The 20,211-nt window shown below is 34.1% G+C and overlaps 2 protein-coding genes across 2 annotated transcripts; both read left to right on the top strand.

The window, feature by feature from the left end:
* Positions 1-693: 693 nt before the first annotated feature.
* Positions 694-7,957, top strand: LOC123670223 (phospholipid scramblase 2-like). The gene is made up of 7 exons (XM_045603735.1): positions 694-818; positions 1,255-1,311; positions 1,708-1,854; positions 2,261-2,478; positions 5,290-5,457; positions 6,607-6,756; positions 7,795-7,957. The coding sequence occupies exons 1-7, from the start codon at positions 764-766 to the stop codon at positions 7,849-7,851; spliced, it is 852 nt and encodes a 283-aa protein (XP_045459691.1). The 5' UTR covers positions 694-763; the 3' UTR covers positions 7,852-7,957.
* A 279-nt stretch (positions 7,958-8,236) lies between these two features.
* LOC123654369 (ankyrin repeat and MYND domain-containing protein 1-like) lies at positions 8,237-19,249 on the top strand. The gene is made up of 16 exons (XM_045590284.1): positions 8,237-8,377; positions 8,805-8,978; positions 9,993-10,206; positions 10,409-10,605; positions 10,913-11,094; positions 11,224-11,344; positions 11,865-12,048; positions 12,219-12,729; positions 12,803-12,971; positions 13,316-13,537; positions 13,649-13,888; positions 14,198-14,339; positions 14,652-14,660; positions 14,812-15,004; positions 16,313-16,676; positions 19,181-19,249. Exons 1-16 carry the CDS (start codon positions 8,237-8,239, stop codon positions 19,247-19,249), a joined length of 3,132 nt encoding a protein of 1,043 aa, XP_045446240.1.
* Positions 19,250-20,211: the final 962 nt, after the last annotated feature.

Below are 20,211 nucleotides of genomic sequence, written 5' to 3'. Positions count from 1 at the left end.
ACTAGGACAATAAAGTAATTGTTGTTTAGTCAAGACTATTTGTCTGTCTAAAAGTATTATTATCAACATAGACAGAAAAATACCCTCTAAGCTACCTTAAAAATAGATCAACAGATCTAAATTTTGAAATGAAATTTAATTAGCACGTAATTCGACAAAACAGCATAAGGTCCTGCATATTTGACCTATAAATTCTGTGCTGTCTCATTTTCTACGTCTTCCGAGATAAATTTTGGCATCATTGATGTTAACTTTAACATAGCAATGGACTTAAAATATCAGCTCATATCTATAATGTCATCCCTAATATGTATATGTTGTGAGTAGTGACTTTGAAAATTTATTTTAATCAAACGAAGATCTGAATATTGCCAAAACAAAAACTAGAATGTTATTCGAATCTTACTCTATATTAAATATGTTCGAGTTCATGATAACACATTAATATAAATGGTTTACAATCGTTGTTTTATTTCGAATTGAATCGTATCCTAAACATGTATCTACATTAAAAAAAATAATTAGGCTATTAATGAATACAGAAATACTTAACAATATAGTTTATACCTAAAAAGATAGTTTAAAAAAGTGATGTTCGACAAGCTATGTACGTTGTTGATAATGATAGAGATTTATCTATTGATAACGAGCCGAACGAACGATTGAATTGTGTCGATACCTCAGTGCATTGGAGTACAAATAACAAACAGAATCATCATTAATTTTTTACTGTATACCTGATCGTACATAAAGTAGTTGCAATATGGCAAGTGACAGTGGGAACGAGAGGGGTGTGGATAACCCGGCAGCAACTGAAGGTAAAACTACTACATTACTCGTTCAGATTAGGTTTGTTAATTAGAACACAATTTATTTTTATTTTTAGACATGAGTCTACAGTACTGATTAGGAATCATTCAGCTATTATATTAGATAATTTATAGTACATCAATGTACACAAATTTCAACATTCTATTAAGAAAAAAAACATATAGGATTTTTTAGGAGCGTTATAAATGAACAATTTTTAACAATGTAAAACCGGTACCGAATTTAAATGCACAAAAATAATAAAAACTTCATCAATTGCTGATTTTTTTTTTATTATAAAAGAACAAATCATGATCGTGTTTATTATTTGATTATGATAAATTAATTTGAAATACATTTTAAAAATTAGTTAATATATATGTAGAAGTACAAAATTGCGGATTTTTTAAATACTATATTAACACAATATATTATATTTTAAAGATGATGGAACAACGTTGAAATCAGATTTGGTTATAAGCATCCAACCGCCGGCACAAGGTAAGATTTTTTTTTGGAAACAAAAATTATGCTTGATACATATATACGCATTATATTCTTCAGCACTCCGATAGTGACGATCCTTTGTTCGCGATTTGGTCAAGTAGGTATACATATTGAGCTACCTACAAGATTTCACCTGCGTATTTTCCGTTTCTATGGAAATGTCTACGGTAAAAAGTAGCACATGGGTTATTCTGGAATTCCATCTATCTATTTATCAAATTTTATTACAATCAGTTAAATAGTTTTTGCATGAAAGAGTATCAAACATATATTCATCCTTACAAACTTCCGCTTCTGTAATATTAGTAGGGTATGCATTCAACTACTAGTTATTAATACCAGCTACCGAAACCATAATTGGTATTGTTTAATTTACTTGTCTCTGTGCAGAGGGTAACCGAGCCGAGCTTCCTGTATCAACGACAGATTGGCGGTCTAGCCGAGGCGGTCGAGGGCAGTTTATCCCGATACATGGCTTAGACTTTCTCATCGGTGCTTCTAGTCTCCTAATACAACAAACCGTTGAACTTAATGACTGTTAGTTATTTTAAATTGTATTTTTAGCTGTATTATAATTAGTAAATTAAGTTCATTCAAGCCTTGATAATAATGACTTGTTGACTAAGTTTAGCGGTTATTACTTGCCAGCAGATAAAAGATAATTGAAATTTGCTTATCCGTTTTGAATTTATGAGATAATATAAGAAAGAACATATACCCTTTACATATCTACTTTTATACGTGCATATGTGGAGTTAAAAGCTATAAGTTTCTTATACCACTCCTATGTTGGCTAACAAGAGTAGGATCTCTCTATTGATTAATTGCATTGTCTCTATAGCTCACAACGATACGACTGTTACTTAAAATATTAAACTACGAAAGTTATTATTAATGTAATTTATAGCATAAAAATATTACAACTTACATTACTCTTTTGTAGTGACATCAAAGATAGATTCTGAAAATAGATATGTAGTGAGGGTTCCTCACGGTGAGTCATTGTACATTGCAAGTGAAGTGTCTTCTAAAACACAAAGAAGTTTATGCGGGATGGGAAGATCTTTCGTAATGCACCTGTACGATAGCACGCGACAGGAAGCTTTAGTGCTGAAGAGGCGACTGGCAGCAACTTCTTGCTTGTTCCCATGTAGATTACAGGTCAGTCATTCTGAAAGATATGATTTTATTTACTTATTTTAAATACAATTTTTTTTAATTACATAAATATTAAAGTATAAAATATATTAGGTACATATATCAATGTATGTGTGCTTCTCAATTTACAAATACTTACGGATTGGGCCAAATTGTGGCAACAAAACTTGCCACCTCTCTTGTACACGGTTGAGGACCCGTATATAACGCACCGCTCGGCAACGGTCAGTCATTCAGGGTGGCTTCACCGCCATCTGACGAAACACTTCCATCGACGTCGGTGGAAGAAGTAGAATCGATCCTTAAAGAACTCCACGTGAAGAAACTCCGGGACCTTATCGAATTACCAACAATACGTTAGCGTGAGCGAATGCGACTTCCGCTCATCAAAGGGCAATTTGGATCCGAGCCCAGCACTCATCCGTCTACCAGGTGCACCGCATCACGGAGCACATTCTAGCGGGATTCGCTACGTTCCGAACCCTCACAACAGTGGCTCTTATATTTTCGATGTCGTCAAGGCATTCGACAAAATCTGGCATAACGGTTTGATAGACAAGCTCTACCAGCTAGGAACTGCCTGAACTGAAACTTCTTGTCAAACCGTACTTTCCGATTTCGGGTAACGGCACACTGTCCTCTTCCCGTCTAATCCGCGCCGGAGTCCCCCAAGGCTCGGTGCTCTCACCGCTTTTCTACTCGTTATACACGAATGACATTTCTGTACCGAGAGGTAAATATACAAAGTCTCTTAGAAATAAGACGACGTTATACAAGGGCTGAGTACGTCCTATAATGACCCATGCTTGCCCTGTCTTCGCTCACGTCAAGCAATATTAAACATCGATACCGACTTCAGACGATCAAAAACAAATTTCTACGTACCGCCACGCAGTCGCCGTGGTACGTTCGTAACCTTCGGATCGATTCGATCGCGAAGCATCTCAAAATACTCGTTACGGCGTATATTGAGAAAGCGCGCCTTTACTCTAATCCTATTGTAGTCGAGGCTTGCCAATACGTAAGTAGAGGAAAACTATAGACTCGACTGAGACATCCCAAGCACATCTTAACCGATCCCGGCGATAGGACGCCTTACGAACTTAAATGCTCCGTACACTAGCACACACGAATCACACACTCACCGTCTCCGTAGGCGGAGGCGAGGTCCCAGCGTTTATTTATTTATTTATTTATTTATTGGATAATCCAACAGTTGATACATAGCTTATTTTAGTTAAAGTATAATATAACAATTACTAGAACCAAAATAGGATTACACAGTTTGTTTAAATATATTATTTAACAAATTAGAAGACATCTCGTATTATGATCGTTTATAAAAATTAAATTATGAATCTAATTGAGTATTTGTGTGTGTTTGTATGTGTGTGTGTGTGTGTGCGTGCGTGTGTGTGTGCGTGCGTGCGCGCGCGTGTGTGTGTGTGTGTGTGTGTGTATGTGTGTGCGTGCGTGTGTTTTAATTAATTACATCTTTACTTTTGAGTGCTTTTCTTAAAATTGTTTTTGTCATATTGAACAAATCTATTTCCGAATAAAACTCATTATATGTGATGACTATACGGCTGAGGATAGAATTACGTGCATAGTTTGTATGTACTATAGGTGCATAAAATAGTTCTGTGTGACGGGTACGACGATTGGGCACTTTAAAATATAAAGCACTGACTAAGTCGTTACAATCAATATGTCCAGCCAGTATATCGTATAACATAAACACATCACATTGCCGACGCCTGATTTCTAAAGCTTCCATTTTATAATATTTACAGGTTTCTGTATAATTTTTATATTCTCTAAAATCTACAAAACACAGAAATTTTAGAAAATGTTTTTGCATCGCTTCTAGTTTATCTTTATACTTTGCATAATTTGGTGACCATATGCTACAGCAGGACTCCAAAACACTTCGAACGTATGAAAAATATAACATTTTTATGGAATGAACATCAGTAAATGTTTTGCATACACGTTTAATATAGCCTAATTGTTTATAAGCTTTGTCAGTTATAATTTCTATATGTTCTGACATCAGTAATTTATGATCTAACTGAATTCCAAGATCTCTCACAGAATTTATCTTTTCAATAGGATTATTATCAATGTAGTAGACAAATTCAATATTTTTTGCTTTCCTTGAAAATGTTATATTTACTGTTTTTTTAATGTTAACGAATATTTTATTTTCTTTATTGAAATTGGAAAGATTATTTAGGTCATGCTGCAATTCCACACAGTCCGAAATTTTACTTATAGCCTTATAGATTTTCTTATCGTCTGCAAATAGTAAGAAGCGAGAATATTTGAAACATCTATATATGTCGTATAAATAGGCGTTGTTCCGACGGATCGCTCGCGCCTAGCACGTAGCCGGCCTCCAGTAGCTTGATACAGCGCTCCGCACAGCGCGGTTCTCCGTACTGACTTCGTTCTAAGCCGAGGTGCGATCTCGCTAGGAGACACCCTTAGGATGGACGGACATCCTAAGCCCTCCTAAAGAGCTTCCCTTCTTCCTTCACGGTTGGGTCTCAGTACCCAGTCACCCCACCCGGTGACGCTGCCAAGGCCAATAAGGCCAACAGTAATACTCACTTCGAAAGAAAAAAACAGTCAATCACTCTCTAACGAACTCCTCTTCTCCTCACAACAAGAGCAAAGAAACCAAGAAAAAAATAAACGAGGGAACAATCGGAGTTTAATTTCAAGAAACTTTGCGACCTCGACAATATCATTTTAACATTTTAATCTCGGTCTTTATTTGTTTCTTATGAAGAAATTGTTTTCATAAACTAGGAGATGACAGTTATAACACCTCCAGGAGACTATATCGGTCGAATACAACAGCAGTGGACCTGGATGGTGCCGTTCTATCTCGTGAGAAACGCGACTGATGACGTGTTGTACGTAGTTGAGGGACCTGCAAGTGTTAGACGTAGCGCCTTACAACTGTCTGAATTTAAGGTAAAATATCTGGTATTCTTGGTGTTTTTTACATGTTTCATTATTTACAAAATTAAGTAAGAATTATTGTAACAGAAAGTTCTGATAATTTATTTTACTCCGGCATGAACCAGTAATATATAATGTAACTCGGCTAAAAATAAATATGTGTTATAGTCAAGGAACTAAATCTATACTAATATTATAAAGCTGAAGAGTTTGTTTATTTGTTTGTTTGAACGCGCTGATCTCAGAAACTACTGGTCCGATTTGAAAAATTCTTTTAGTGTTAGATAGCCCATTTATCGAGGAAGGTTAAAGGCTATATATAATCATGATCCTCTAAAAGTTCTAAAAAAAGTCTTCGATAGCATATATATCTTTTAAGGCTTCTTTTAAGGCTCTATCTTTTGGCTCACTATAACATTTTCTATGCTACCCAAGTTTGTTCTAAAATAATGCAGTATTGACGAAGATGTTTTTATAAATATGATATTAATCCTTATCTAAATAAATACGTTATTTATCACAAGTATTTAATTTAAAACAAGATAGCCTTTTACATAATTCGATTTCGATTTCAATAAGTATCTCAGGAGATATCGCGGTTTTTAGAATATAACACGCATCAAAATAATGATCAAGTATTACGCGCACCTCTGTTCCACGCAGACGAAGTCGCGCGCATAAGCTAGTCAATGATAAAAATGAAAACGAAACTGCTTACAAACCTCTGTGGCTATAACAATAAATTCTTTAAATAAATTCTTTTTTGGACCAAATAAAGAATTAAACTGCTCCCAAAACTGTGATTATGTGAAAGACCGTATCGCAAAATGACTTTTATAAAAAGCCTGAAATCTGTGTTGTGAGTTCTGCCTCGAAAAGATTTTCTTTCGAATGTGTTACGGTCGAAACCACAACATGTTTGAAAGGAAGGCAAAACAAATCTGACATTAATTGTGCTCTATTTTATTCTGGCGTCAGCTGCCCATTTTTAGCACGATTTTTTACGCGTTCTTTTCGTGTGTAGAAAACAAATAGAAACGTAACCTAAGTAATCTAATCTTTCTGTGTTTGAGAAAATACATAATTAGCGTTATTGCAAGAATCCTAACCGCTGTGCAATAAATAATGCAAGTTAAACGGCATGAAATTTTATATTTTCAGATTTTGACTGGTGACTCGCTGCGAGAAGTCGGAAAAATAACTCACGGTTGGGATCGTGAACTCGTTAGTTTTACCACAAACGTCGTGTATCCAAATATAACGGTGCAACCTAAACATAAAGCTCTTTTATTGGCGGCGGCGTTTTTACTGGTATAGTTGATTATTTATTTTACTAACAGCCTTTAAGAAGTGCGTTCGATAAATATTGATAAATTATTTATTAGTCGTCGAACGTGGTTTCACACCAATTGATATAATAATAATTGGTAATTTGATATTTTGGGAACTGCTTGATATTTTCTTCTAGAATTGTGACGTCATTTTACTCGTATATCGCTTCAGCCTGTAATATCCTACTCCTGGGCATAGGTTTATTTCCGCATGTAGGAGAAGGATCAGACCTCAATCCAAAACGCTGCTCTACTGCAGATTGGCGGATATATTTCCTACTATGAGTAACAATCGCTACGTTTACATGATAACAGTCGGTGTTTAGGCACCGCTGATACGGCACATGCACCATTACACCAAAGCGGTTGTCAGTACTCGTATATCGTCTATGGCTAATTCATTTTTTTTAACTTACCTATGACCAAAATAATATTTCCAACCAGAGTAGTATTACCTTACATTGTTATCTTAAAAATAATGTATTCTTTAGCTTTATAGTATTAAAGATTTATTCAAATAGTTCTCTTGAGGTTTTCTCTTCTCCTGCCTTTGTATCTTGCTTATAGTGTAGATACTCGATAATCCCATCCTCCGTTCAAATTTAATTTTACTAAAAGCCGCTAAGATACTCTGTCCTGTAGATTGTCTGTCCAAAGCAGATTTATGTTTGAGACATGATTGAATATATTCTTGTATTGTTTTTTTACAACTAGGTCGGTGTACGGCTCAACTGATGGTAAGCGCTTACCGTAGCTTATAAACGCCGGCAACGCCAGAAACACTGCGAGTGCGTTGCCATCTTTAGCCCTAAATCCTCGCAGGAGCTCTGTTTACCTTGCTCAGCACAAGGTGATAACAATCAGAACACTTAAAGCAGTATTATTTCACTGTGATCTTCTGTAAGGTCGAGGTACTTCCCCAGTCGGGCTGCTCCAAATTTTAAGCAAGATATTTCCTGCTGTGCCTTACATCAATTGAATATAATACTTTTTTTTCATTATTCAATTTTTGTTTCAGGAATATACGTATTTCGAAAAAGCAAAGACTAGCTGTTGGCGATTTAATTGCTGTTAAGTTGGTTATTGCTATTAAAATGGTAATAAATATTTAAACTATAATTAATCATTTAGGTCTGAAATTTTACAGATTCGTTTAAAATAAATTTCATATTGTTTTTAAATTTGTTTTTATTTTCATCTGACCTAGGAAACTCTGGTTATTAACAAACTAAAATACGAAGGAAATATTATAGTTACAGATATAGAACCTCTTTGTTCTGTTCTCTATTACTTTCCTTACATTGACAGTAGTGACTCTACAATAAAATTCGATTTCAACACTTTACCGTTGAAACATTATTTTTATTTTACTCTTAACGAATAATTGAAACAATTCCATATATTTGCATATACAAAAAGTAACACTTACGACACTTGGGTATATTTTTTGGGCATTAAAAATGATTAATTCAAGTACATCGTGTCGACATCTAATTAATCTAAGAAAACTCAGCCGAGAGTATGAACAATATTATATAGGGGATAGGGATGAAGAAAAGAGAAAAAGTGGTAGTGGAAGCAGTCACTGGGCTGGTGCTAAAGTAAGTTGACGTTACTTTGGGTAAACGTAAAGCAAATTGTAAAACTCTCTAAAAAGAATATTTTAATTTTTTACTCACTAAAATACATTAGCAAAATTATATTTCAAATGTTTGGTTATTGTTTTTATTCAATTAAAACCACATTCTTTTAAATTATGGTAGTAAAAACAAGACTTTTGGTTTAATTTTGTTAATAAAATCTTGAAAAACTCGATGTAAGGCGGAAAAAAAATCTATTCAGAAAATGTATAGCTTTTTATCATTTGGTTACATGTTCGATGTCGATGTTATTTTATCTTTATTTGATCTCGATGTTTATTTGATGTCTCATTTGAACAAGAGACAAGTACTGGCGCTTTTGTAATTGAATGTTTCAAACAGCATATTTTTATAATAAGCTAGATATATTTTCTCTTATATTTTGTAGTCGATAGAATCGTATGAAGGGCGTTTTTTACGAAACACAATGCATGGCCTTGGCGATTATTTTTGGAGGTTTCGAGGACCTGAAAACGCGAGTATAACCTACGAAGGACACTTTTACTGCAATCAAATCCATGGTTATGGAACCATGTCCTATCCAAATGGAAAAACTTTTAATGTACGTAAATAAATTTGTATTTACCGTAATATATTTATGGTAACAAAGTATTTTTCGTTTGTTTTTTTTCTGCTGTGTGGTTGCGGCTGTAAATAATATAGCCACCCCCTCTCTTCCCGTGGGTGTCGTAAGAGGCGACTAAGAGATAACACAGTTCCACTACCACCTTTGAACTTAATAATTGTGTTTGCAGGCAAACGAAGAAAAACCGACTTCAATTATATCGAAAAGTAATACAACGTAGGTAGACAAAAAAATTGTCAAGTAAATACGCATTATCAACGATTACTCCAAAAGTTGTAATCAGATCTCAATGAAATTTGAATATGACCACATGATAAACATCGGCTTTCGATTAAATTAAAAATCATCAAAATCGGTACACCCAGTAAAAAGTTATGCGGATTTTCGAGAGTTTCCCTCGATTTCTCTGGGATCCTATCATCAGATCCTGGTTTCCTTATCATGGTACTAAAACTAGGGATATCTCCTTTCCAACAAAAAAATAATTATCGAAATCGGTCCATAAACGATGGAGTTATGCCCGAACATACATAAAAAAACATATATACGGTCGAATTGAGTAACCTCCTCCTTTTATGAAGTCGGTTAAAAAGCTGGGCGATGGGGGGATAGCTATCCAACTGCTGACTTTGAAATACACAAGCCGAAGACGGGCAGTAGCGTCTTCGGTGCGACAAAGCTAGCCTTGCGATCACCAACCCGTCTACCCAGCGTGGTGACTATAGGCAAAACACATGAGTTCACGACATTTTTGGCGCAAACTTGTGGAGGCCTATGTCCAGCAGTGGACTGCGATAGGCTGAAGTGTGTTCCACTTTCGTTGCCAATTCGAGTGAAATACATTTGTAAACATCTAGTTAGCCTTGGCAAATAATGATTAAGATAGCTATATATGTTTATATTTAAAAGAGTATATTTTATTGAATATATTTGTAGAATATTGCAAATCATGAAACAGTTTTATGAAAAAGAAAAATACTTTTTCTACAGGGTTTGTTCTTCAATAATGTTCGATGGGGCCCCGGCGTTGAGTGCTACGCTAACCTGCGTGATAATGTAGGTCTGTGGCGAGGTCATCAACTGGTGAGGCTAGTTTGGCAACCTTCAGCTCCTAATATTGTACCAGATTTAACTTCCATCAACAGTGGTCGAAGTATAGTAGAGTCGCATAGAATTATATTAACTAAAAAAGTCGAGATTGTAAGTATTTTGTTTTAACATATGCTTAGTCAACAAGTTATAATCAATCAAAATAATATTTACAAAAAAAAACGTACTTTTCGGATTTATTCTTAATAAGTATTGGTGATTTTTTCCTTGTTTAAAATTATTTTGTTGTTTTGGTATGAATATGTATATTAATGTATTGAATACCAATCGTTATTACTCAAATCGTTTGCAGGTAGGTGAAATAAACAACGCGTTGGAACTGCTTAAACAATGTGGTGCTGTCCCCGTAGTAGCCGTTAATAGATGCAGTAAAATATACCCAAAGTACTGCACAGATGTCCATAGTCCACTTTGTCATATTGATTTTTTCAATCACGAATATTATGAAGGAAAAATTTACACTCTTCATGAAACTGAAAATATTTCACAGGAGGTGTTCAATTGTTTTTATCTGTTCATCTCAATCATGCGTGAGAAGTCTAGGTCTTCACAGATTTCCTAGCGTTTGATTTTAATACCTATTGTAACATAGGTGTACTTATATGTAATATCATTATCAAACCGTTCTAATTTAGCCAGAAATTTTAAATAAGTCTTACAGATGAATCTCAAATTATACCGCTCAGATGAGATAATTAGATATTTAGACGGAAGCTTGGTTGAAATTTAAATTAAATACATCCAAGATTCTTGATCATTCAAAGTTAAATAGGCTTAATCTCAATAACGTTCTTTAACAGATTAACAACGATGAGATTGGTACTTATTATGCTTGGAATAACAACAGCGTAATAATTGATATGATGAAACATTGCTACAAGCATGAGAAACAAAGAAACACACCAATATTAGACCTTAAATCGATATTATCTGGACCCAGGACGCAATTTAAATCAGCTGGACCGCATGAATTGCAATGCAGGTAGAATGTTATTAAAAAAATAGAAATTTCTTTAAATTTCATTCCTACAGTACTTTGATTCGCTATTGTTAAAAGAAAAATAACGTCTAGCAAGTCGTTTAGTCTTGTCAAATTTCATTGTTACCTTAGGACACTGCTGATGGCTTGTTACTTGGGTTATATCAATGAAGTCACTAAACTCATTAATGAGAACAACATCCACCCTGATATATGTGACGGTAAAGGAAATTCTGCTTTAACGTACGCAGTAGTAAGTTTATTTATTTACTAGCTGACCCGTGTCCATTTCGTTGGGCGTTAATTATTATTTTTGTGATGCAAATATATGGTAAAGTTTTCATCTCACTCGCATTTCTCCGACTTGATTTATATATACTATTATTTTTAACTGAATTTTTTATTCAATAACAATAAAATATAGCCTATGTCACTCCTGAATAGTGTAGCTTTCTGTTAGTGAAATAATTTTCATGATCGGATCAGTATTCACTAAGATTACCCCCTACAACCAAACAAAGTTAGGAACTTTACTTATTTATATTATTAGTATAGATTTATTTGTTGCCATAAATATACATAGTTAATTACAATTACATAAATTATTCCCTGAAGTCAAGTGTTTTCTTTTTAATATATTGGATTTAAAATTGTTTGATTTTTGGAACAACAATCATTTTAATTGAAGTATGTACCAAAGATATACAGTTTTAAGTATTAGAGATTAACTTAATTGACAAGTGGAATGATTTTATAAATGTTGTATTTTATAGTGTGGAGATCAGCCTGAAATAATTCATTTTCTAGTGGAAGCTGGTGCAAATATTGACTATTGTAACGACAGTTGCTGCACACCGCTTGCTGTTGCTTTAATGCGATACACTTGTGCTCAAAATGACATTGCTCCTAACGAGATGCTGTACGCTATGCTCCCACCGCCCGTAACGTCTGTTCCACGTAACATTAAGAAAAAATACTTCTATTAAATATTTTTGCTTTCAACAAAACCTCTAAAAATTATACACAGTAATAAATATATAATGTACAATTTGAGTATTAATAATCGTATATACAATCAAAACTTTTTTTTTTTCATGTTTTAATAATAAGTTGTTAATATTTTGCAGCACTAAGTGAGCATAACGTTCTTGAATGGAATTTAATACGCAGTCAATTATCTGCGAGTACGGGTGGTACTGTTATGAGGACTCCAAGCAAAACAGCACGGAATATGAGTTCGAAGAAAATAAAGTCGTTAGTGTCGTTGAAAGATCAGTCGTCATCAAAAAGAAAAGCTGAATCCTTATTTCAAATAGCAGATCCAGATCATAAATCATTTTCAGAAGAACAGGAATTATACAATGATATAACACGTGAATATTGTATAAGTGTAACAGATTATTTTACACCTCCAAATATTACTACTAGTACTCCGCCCTATTTATTTGATGTCGTTGATATGATTAAAGAAATTGAAGCAAATGAAGAAAATCAAAAGAAACAATCTGAAAAGAATCCGAAAAAAGTATTATCTAAAGTAATTAAAGAAACGATTAAGACAAGCAAGGAAATTATTTACGACAATAATGAGAAAGAAAAGCAATCTATCGATAGTGAAGACAAACCGAAAGTAACTCTGTATGTACGGTGGTATTTCAGTTTTGTTTTATATACTATTACGAAAGGAGCTATAGTGGATTATTTTTTACAGGTTGTCGAAAATGATGTCAACTATTTTACAATTACTGTCAGATGGTGCTGATCCGAAGTCTGTTCGTTGTCCCCACTCAGCATTATTTATGGCAGTAATCTCAAATTGTCCTACTTTAGTACGACATTTAGTATATAGTGGTGCAAATGTCCATGAAAGTTACCCACAAGTAAATTTTATTCAGTCAACTCTTACTAAAACCCTTGACAAAATTTTAATAACAAATATATTATGTATCTATTTATGTATGTATGTATGTATGTATGTATATGTTTAATTATTTGAATATTTATAATAAATTTGTTGTAACTTGTACACCTATGCTGACGCTAGACCATTTCCTTTGCCCTAAGGTTGCCTGGAAGAGATCGTTTTTTAGCGATAAGGCCGCCCTTTGTACCTAATGAATATATTGTCAATATTTTTTCTTTCTTTGATATGTATCATTTCTGTTTTTGGTGTACAATATTTAAGTGTATTAATGTTATTATTATTATTATTATATTTTTTTAGTTTTTCGACTATTCCTGTTTAGACGTGATCGTGTCTCGTCCTTTCACCCAAGCTAATCTTGAAATTGTCAAAGCTCTATTAGAAAATGATGCAGACGTAAGTCACAGACTTCTTTACAAACAAGAAACAAAAGATGCAACAAATCCTTACATATCGATACCAGGTCCTACGCTATTACATATTGCGTTAGGGAAAAAAATTGAAAACTGTAATGAAGAAAATGTAAGTATATGAGTTTTAAACTATGTGGAATAAAACAGTTTTTACGTGACTTATTGAGTTAAAATATGATGATAATTAATTTAATGTGTTTTTTTTTTTTTCAACAATTAGATACGCTGTCAATTGGTAGGATTGTTACTTGAACATAATTGCAATCCAGCTGAATTGTTCAAAGGTCGATCGGCAATTGATATAGCAATGAACAAAAGCATGGAACTCTTTAATATTTTTATTGAAAATCGAAAAACAGATCTCAACGCAATTATAAATGACTCGAATCAAAGTATTTTAGTCAAGTTTTTTAGTATTTCTTACTTCAGAAGCTATGCAGTCGCGGAGCGATTATCAACGGTAACGTAATAATTAAGTACCTATTGTATTAAGTTTTTATTTAAGTAAATATATAAAATGTAACTATGAGCGTTGAATCTGTACAGTTTTTATGTATTTTTTTGCAAAAAACCAACGCGAGTCTAAATTAAATTTGCACTTTTTTATTCAAAAAAGTCTGTCTCCAAAATAAAAAAGGTTTAAATTTTAAGATTAGCAAACACTTAAATATTAAGTATATTATATTAGTAATATTTAAAAATAAAGCTCGAATATACTTCAACATACTTTAATAAATATCTAAGTAATCCTTGCTATAACTTTCCGTAGTTAACAAATTTGCTACTTTTTGGTGCTGATCCATTAATTAAATGTCAAAACGGTGAAGAATCGTACCAGAATATATTCGTTTTTACGAAACAAACATTAAATGAAATGGATAATACTAATTATAAACCGACAAATCAACCGAGTAAGTACACGTTTGAACTTAATTTCTATTATAACCTACTACATTCATTTACTCTCTGTAAAATAATATATTATTTGAGCTGTTTACCGCCCTGGTGTAAATAGTGCGTGTGCCGTGTCGGCGGCGCCCAAACACCGGTAACACGGTCGCGGGTTCGATACCCGCGCGGATATTAGTGTTTATATAAATATTTATTTCCGGTCAGGTTGTTAGACCTTGTGGATCTCCACACAGTGCCTCGGAGAGCACGCTAAGCTGTCAGTCCCGGTTCTCTCACTCATAGCAGGGAATATATCCACCAAGCCGCAGTAGAGCAGCATGGTGGATTAAGCTTTAAACCTTCTCCTACATGGGGAAATAGGCCTATGCCCAGCAGTGGGATATTACAGTCTGAAACCGTGAAACGAAATTAATTAAATTATTGGCTTCCGCATAATTATTTGTATTTGTAAATGTTTAGCAGCAAAACCAGATTTAAAAGGTAAGAAGTCACATAAACCGAAAAAAGATGAGAAATTATCAAATAAGTCAATGGGAAAAATGACAGCCGATGAAGTAGAAGATTACAAGCAGGCGATAGATCTTATGACTGACTGCGCGAGACTTATTCATATAAGATGGCTGCAAACAAAATTACTAAAAAAATTGGTGGAAGTTATTTATAAGTAAGTTTATAAAATATTTTATTACTAAATCAAATGTCTTAACACACTGACACAGTTTACAAAGTCTCTAAGTAAGTAGTAGTAAGTTTTAACTAAACTTAAACTTTTTTCTTGCTTAAACAAATAGAAATGCTTAACTTGGTGTCAAAAAACAAACGATGGTTCTAAATTTCAATGTTACATCTCTAGACAACAAAAAATTATTTATAAATGGTTATTTATTAAATAGTACAAATTCTAAACATTAATTGTATGACCTGACAAAAACTTGTTTTTCCAAACCAAGCTCACTTTACTACAACAAACACAATCAACAAATTTTACCATCACAAAACATTTATAATGTTCTACGTATAATAACATCTTTAACGTCATATTCAGGTGTTTCGCAAAATATTACGCTTCGTAATCAAAGCGTTAATTAATTAAATTACGTTAGTAGATCGCATAATAGCTAACTAACTAAAGCAATTGCGCCTGGCATCTCTAAATTTGAATCGAAACTCAATTTCAAATTGCCGAAATTGTGTTTCAGATATATTTTCTGTAATTTAAATTGTAGCATGTTCCATTTTAAAACACTATATCTTGGACCACTGGGATCGTATGAATAGGAGAAATACTCAATTTTTGTATGCAGACATCGATACTTTGACATCGATAAAAAGTTGTTTAGAAACGACAATTTAGCTTCAATATCAGTAGAGTACTAGCGTGGCTTAGTGAGTAGGGGCAAGGGTTGGCATCATGACCCGGGTGTTACTCACAAAGGGGCGCTAAATAGTCCGCAAAATTGGACATATATGGTTTTCTAATGGGGGGTGGGGGGCTAAAAAGATATTGTGCCCCGGGGCGCGTGTTGAGCTCGCTACGTCACTGAGTATTAGCAAATACTTTATTACTTCTAATATATTCTATTGGATTAGCTGTGAAATGAACAATGGACATAAATTTTATTTGAATGTGTAGCTTTTCGTGCGAGTGATAGAAGACCTAATCAAATGCGATATAGAGAGCACATTTTGTGCCATTTTCATAGATCATATCGGACACGTTTAATATACAATTTTATTATAATTTTATAGATTTCATAGGAACTTCCATATAAAACTTATAGCATACCATAGCTTTTATGGAGCATATTTATGTATGTAGATAATTTCTTCTACATAACACTATAAGATAAATAATGGACTCGATGATTCGGTACTTTACTTACATTCGATATTTTGCTTGTAATCGACAATAGAGCTGGAGACTCTGTTTGTTTATTACTTTCATTTGATTTATTTTTATATTTTGTTTAAGATATAGACATCGCAATTGGAATATTATAATAAAAGATTTGCATAGTGACGTCTATGGTATGTGGCTAACTCCTTTGCGATGCCTTGAAATATTGGACGTCTTATCCATTTCTAAAAAGAAGTTGTACAATGACAAAGGAGTATTGAGACATTTACTCTGTATAGTCATATTTATGTCCTGGAAGAATTATGGACAGAAGAATATAAGTAAACAGTCAGCTCAAATTCTTACGAGTTCTTTAAAAAATATGATAGAAAATGATGTTACTCGTATTTTAAGACATAATTTTAGAAGAAAACAGACGTCTGAATTCGATATCAAGTCATTTAATTTTTCTTACATAAAGCCAGAGCTAGTTACTGATGTAAGTTTATATTACGCGTTGAAGCATCGGTCACAGCACCGGCTGTTGTGCTTGCTGTCGCGAGTTCGATCACACTCACGACAAATATGAATGTACTGGCTATATAAATGTTTGTCATGGTCTGTCTATGTCTGTGTGTTTTCGGACTCCCGACACAGGAGAAAAACCTACTGGGGTATTTGAGTATAAAGCATTTATTATACGTTTTTTATGTTTACTTAAGTACATGTTTATCTACTCATAAGGACGAGCTAGTGCATACTTTTCTTTTTTTACCTAAGTATTTGGTCATAATATATAACCGATACTATTGACCATTAAGTACACCCATTTTGCCTAAATCAAAAGTTGATTATAATCGTAATCTTATTTGGATAATCAATATTTAAGTATGTTTGAAAGAGAGGAAGTGCAGGTACAACATCCGGCACCCTCCATTGAGAGTAGTATAAATGTCGATGAAAGTGAGATAAGCATGGATGAAATAGTGAAAGCGCTGAAAAGTATGAGATTAGGTAAGGCTGCAGGGTATGACAGGATCACCGTCGAGATGCTGAGGGCTGGACAGGGTATAGTGGCTAGCCAGCTGTACTGCCTTTTCAATTTGTGCTGGCGAAATGGGCAAGTACCGGAAGACTGGTGCAAAGCCGTAATCGTGCCGTTGTATAAGGGAAAAGGGTCACGGCAGGACTGCATAAATTACCGCGGTATAAGCCTTCTCAGCGTCGTCGGTAAATTGTATGCGAAAGTGTTGATTGAAAGGGTTGTGAATGAAACAGATGAAAAAGTATGGGATGCACAAGCGGGATTTAGAAAGGGAATGGGATGTACGGATCAGGTCTTTTCCTTGCGGTGCATAGCCGAAAAGTTTTTAGCAAAAAACAAAAAGGTCTATTGCGCGTTCGTGGATCTGGAAAAGGCCTATGATAGAGTGGTGAGGAATGAATTGTGGTCAGCATTGTCCGTGTACGGTGTGAGCGGCGCACTCATGCGAGCACTACAATCTCTTTATAGGGATTCTAGTGCTTGTGTGAGGATAAACGGGGCATACACTGAATGGTTTAATATCGAAAAAGGTGTTAGACAGGGATGTGTAGCGTCACCGTGGCTGTTTAACTTGTTCATGGACAATTGCTTGACAGAGTTAAAAGAGAATGAAAGTGGGTTGAGAATGGGTGAGTTACTCGTCAAATGTCTTCTCTATGCTGATGACCAAGTATTACTTGCGTCCTCGGCCGAGGAGTTGCAGGAGATGGTAACTGCTATGAGTGGGGCTTTTGTTAGAAAGGGAATGAAGATGAATGTAAAGAAGACGAAAGTGATGGTGTTTGAAAGAGATGAGGTAGTGACAGACTGTAATATCGTGATTGGAGATGAACAAATTGAACAGGTGAATGAGTTTGTGTATCTGGGTTCGAAGTTTACAAGAGATGGAAAGTGTGAGAGTGATATTGAAAGAAGAGTGAATGCAGGAAACATGGTGAACGGAGCTTTAAACTCCTTTATGGGCAGTCGGAAGGTGTCTAAAAAGGCTCGTTTGGCTGTGCATGAGGGGGTGTTGCTTCCGACACTCATGTACGGAAGTGAAAGTTGGGTATGGCAGAAGAGACATGAAAGCAGAATAAATGCAGTTGAGATGAGAGCGTTAAGAAGTATGATAGGAGTTAAACTGAGTGACAGGATGAGAAATAGTGAGATAAAGAAACGGTGTGGTCTGAAAGAAGATGTAGTGACAAAAATTGAGAAAGGTATGCTGAGATGGTTTGGTCATGTCGAGAGAATGAATGAAGAACGACTGACGAAAAAAGTGTATAAGGCGAGTGTGAGTGGAAGTGTTGGAAGGGGTAGACCTAGGCGGACATTTCAAGACCAAATCGGGGACATCTTGAAAAAAGGCCAGGTCAAGAGTACCCTAAACCGACGAGCATGTATGAAGGGAATAATGAAAGTGGATGAAGCGAAACAAGTATGTAAGGATCGTAGCAAGTGGAAAGAAGTGGTCTCTGCCTACCCCTACGGGAAAGAGGCGTGATTATATGTATGTATGTATGTATAATCAATATTTTAACGAGTAAAGTGTGTGACGTCTGCATCTCTTGGGCTTAAATACCCTTTGTGTCAATGATGCTAAACATGCTTATGCAGCAAAACAGTGTCAAATTTCTCATAAAAAATTTCAAGCAAATTTGTTTTTCTGTTCTTTTCTTGTTTGTTTTTATCTTGCATTAAAATTTCTATATGAAATATTTACTTTTTTTAATTTTATATTTTTTTTCATTCTAATATTTGTTAGAAATAAAGTTTCGAAAATTATTAATAAGATTTAATCTATGTACGGCCCGCCAAAAAAAAATTATATTGGCCTATTGATTAAAAAGGTTGCTCACCCCTGCTCCAAGCAATATTCTATTAGGTACTTAGAATATCTAGAATAGATAAAGTATTTTGTTCAAAATTTAAAGTCCAAATTGGCAATTTAATATACTATTTTTATATAATTCTAGGGTAAAAAGTTTAATGTTTGTTTCGAGTGTATCCAACCATTAAGTGAAAACAAGACTGTATGTGACTAGTGTGGGCTAATTTCATTCTGTTCTCTTGAATGTATAAAAATCAACATAAACAGAGGAGATTGTCACCCTTGTAGTGACTTTTTAAGGTCAATATATTTTTCAAGTTCCGAAGACGACGTTAAAAGGGATCCATTTAAATCTGAGAATATTGAGATTATGAAGTGAAAATGTGAAATTAAATTCTTACATTGATTTATTGTAAAAAAAATTACACAGATTATGTCAAATTTTACTTGTTTACACATATATTTTGGAATATAAATTGTTTTAAAATTCTTATAAAGTTATTTTTTATTTTATTTTTAAAGTAACGGTCGAAATTCGACCATAATTTAAGCACAGACTTTAACAATAAACAAAAGACACAGACACACGCGTGCGCGTGCGTGTGCGTGTGCGTGTGCGTGTGTGTGTGTGTGTGTATTTATATGTTCATTACACCAATTTATTGCAAATTTTTTACTGGTTTAGCTTTACTAAAGTCAAGATAAGATATTCTATTATGCGACTAAGTTCATCATATTAATTTCGGAGTTTTTCATTTAATGAAAATTATTGCCGAATTTCATTTCCGGCTTCGTTTCTATTGATATCACAATTCTTATTAACCCCGTTTTACGGTACCTTGGTAACTAATTTTCCGGTTTGCTAAAGAAGGCTTCAGCTTTTATTTTCAGTTAAATTTCAGGTGAATGTTGATGTTTTACTCGCATAAATTACATCAAGTTTACAGCCTAAATAATAAGCTACTTAATAATAACTGCGCTATCTTATCAGTTTTACAACACTTTTTAAGATTACGGTGCTTGGATAAATAAATTTCAGATTTGTATTTATGTTATCTAAAGCTATATATAACATATGTATTAATCGTACTAACGTAATCTATCTATATATATATACATATACATACATATATAAAAGCGAAAGGTCACTCATCACGAAACCTCCGAAACTATAAC

This window comes from Melitaea cinxia, chromosome 1, assembly GCF_905220565.1.
Source record: "Melitaea cinxia chromosome 1, ilMelCinx1.1, whole genome shotgun sequence".
NCBI classification, from domain to species: Eukaryota; Metazoa; Arthropoda; class Insecta; order Lepidoptera; family Nymphalidae; genus Melitaea; species Melitaea cinxia.
The sequence above is the reverse complement of the archived record's forward strand: the minus strand, read 5'-3'. Positions and strand labels throughout refer to the sequence as shown.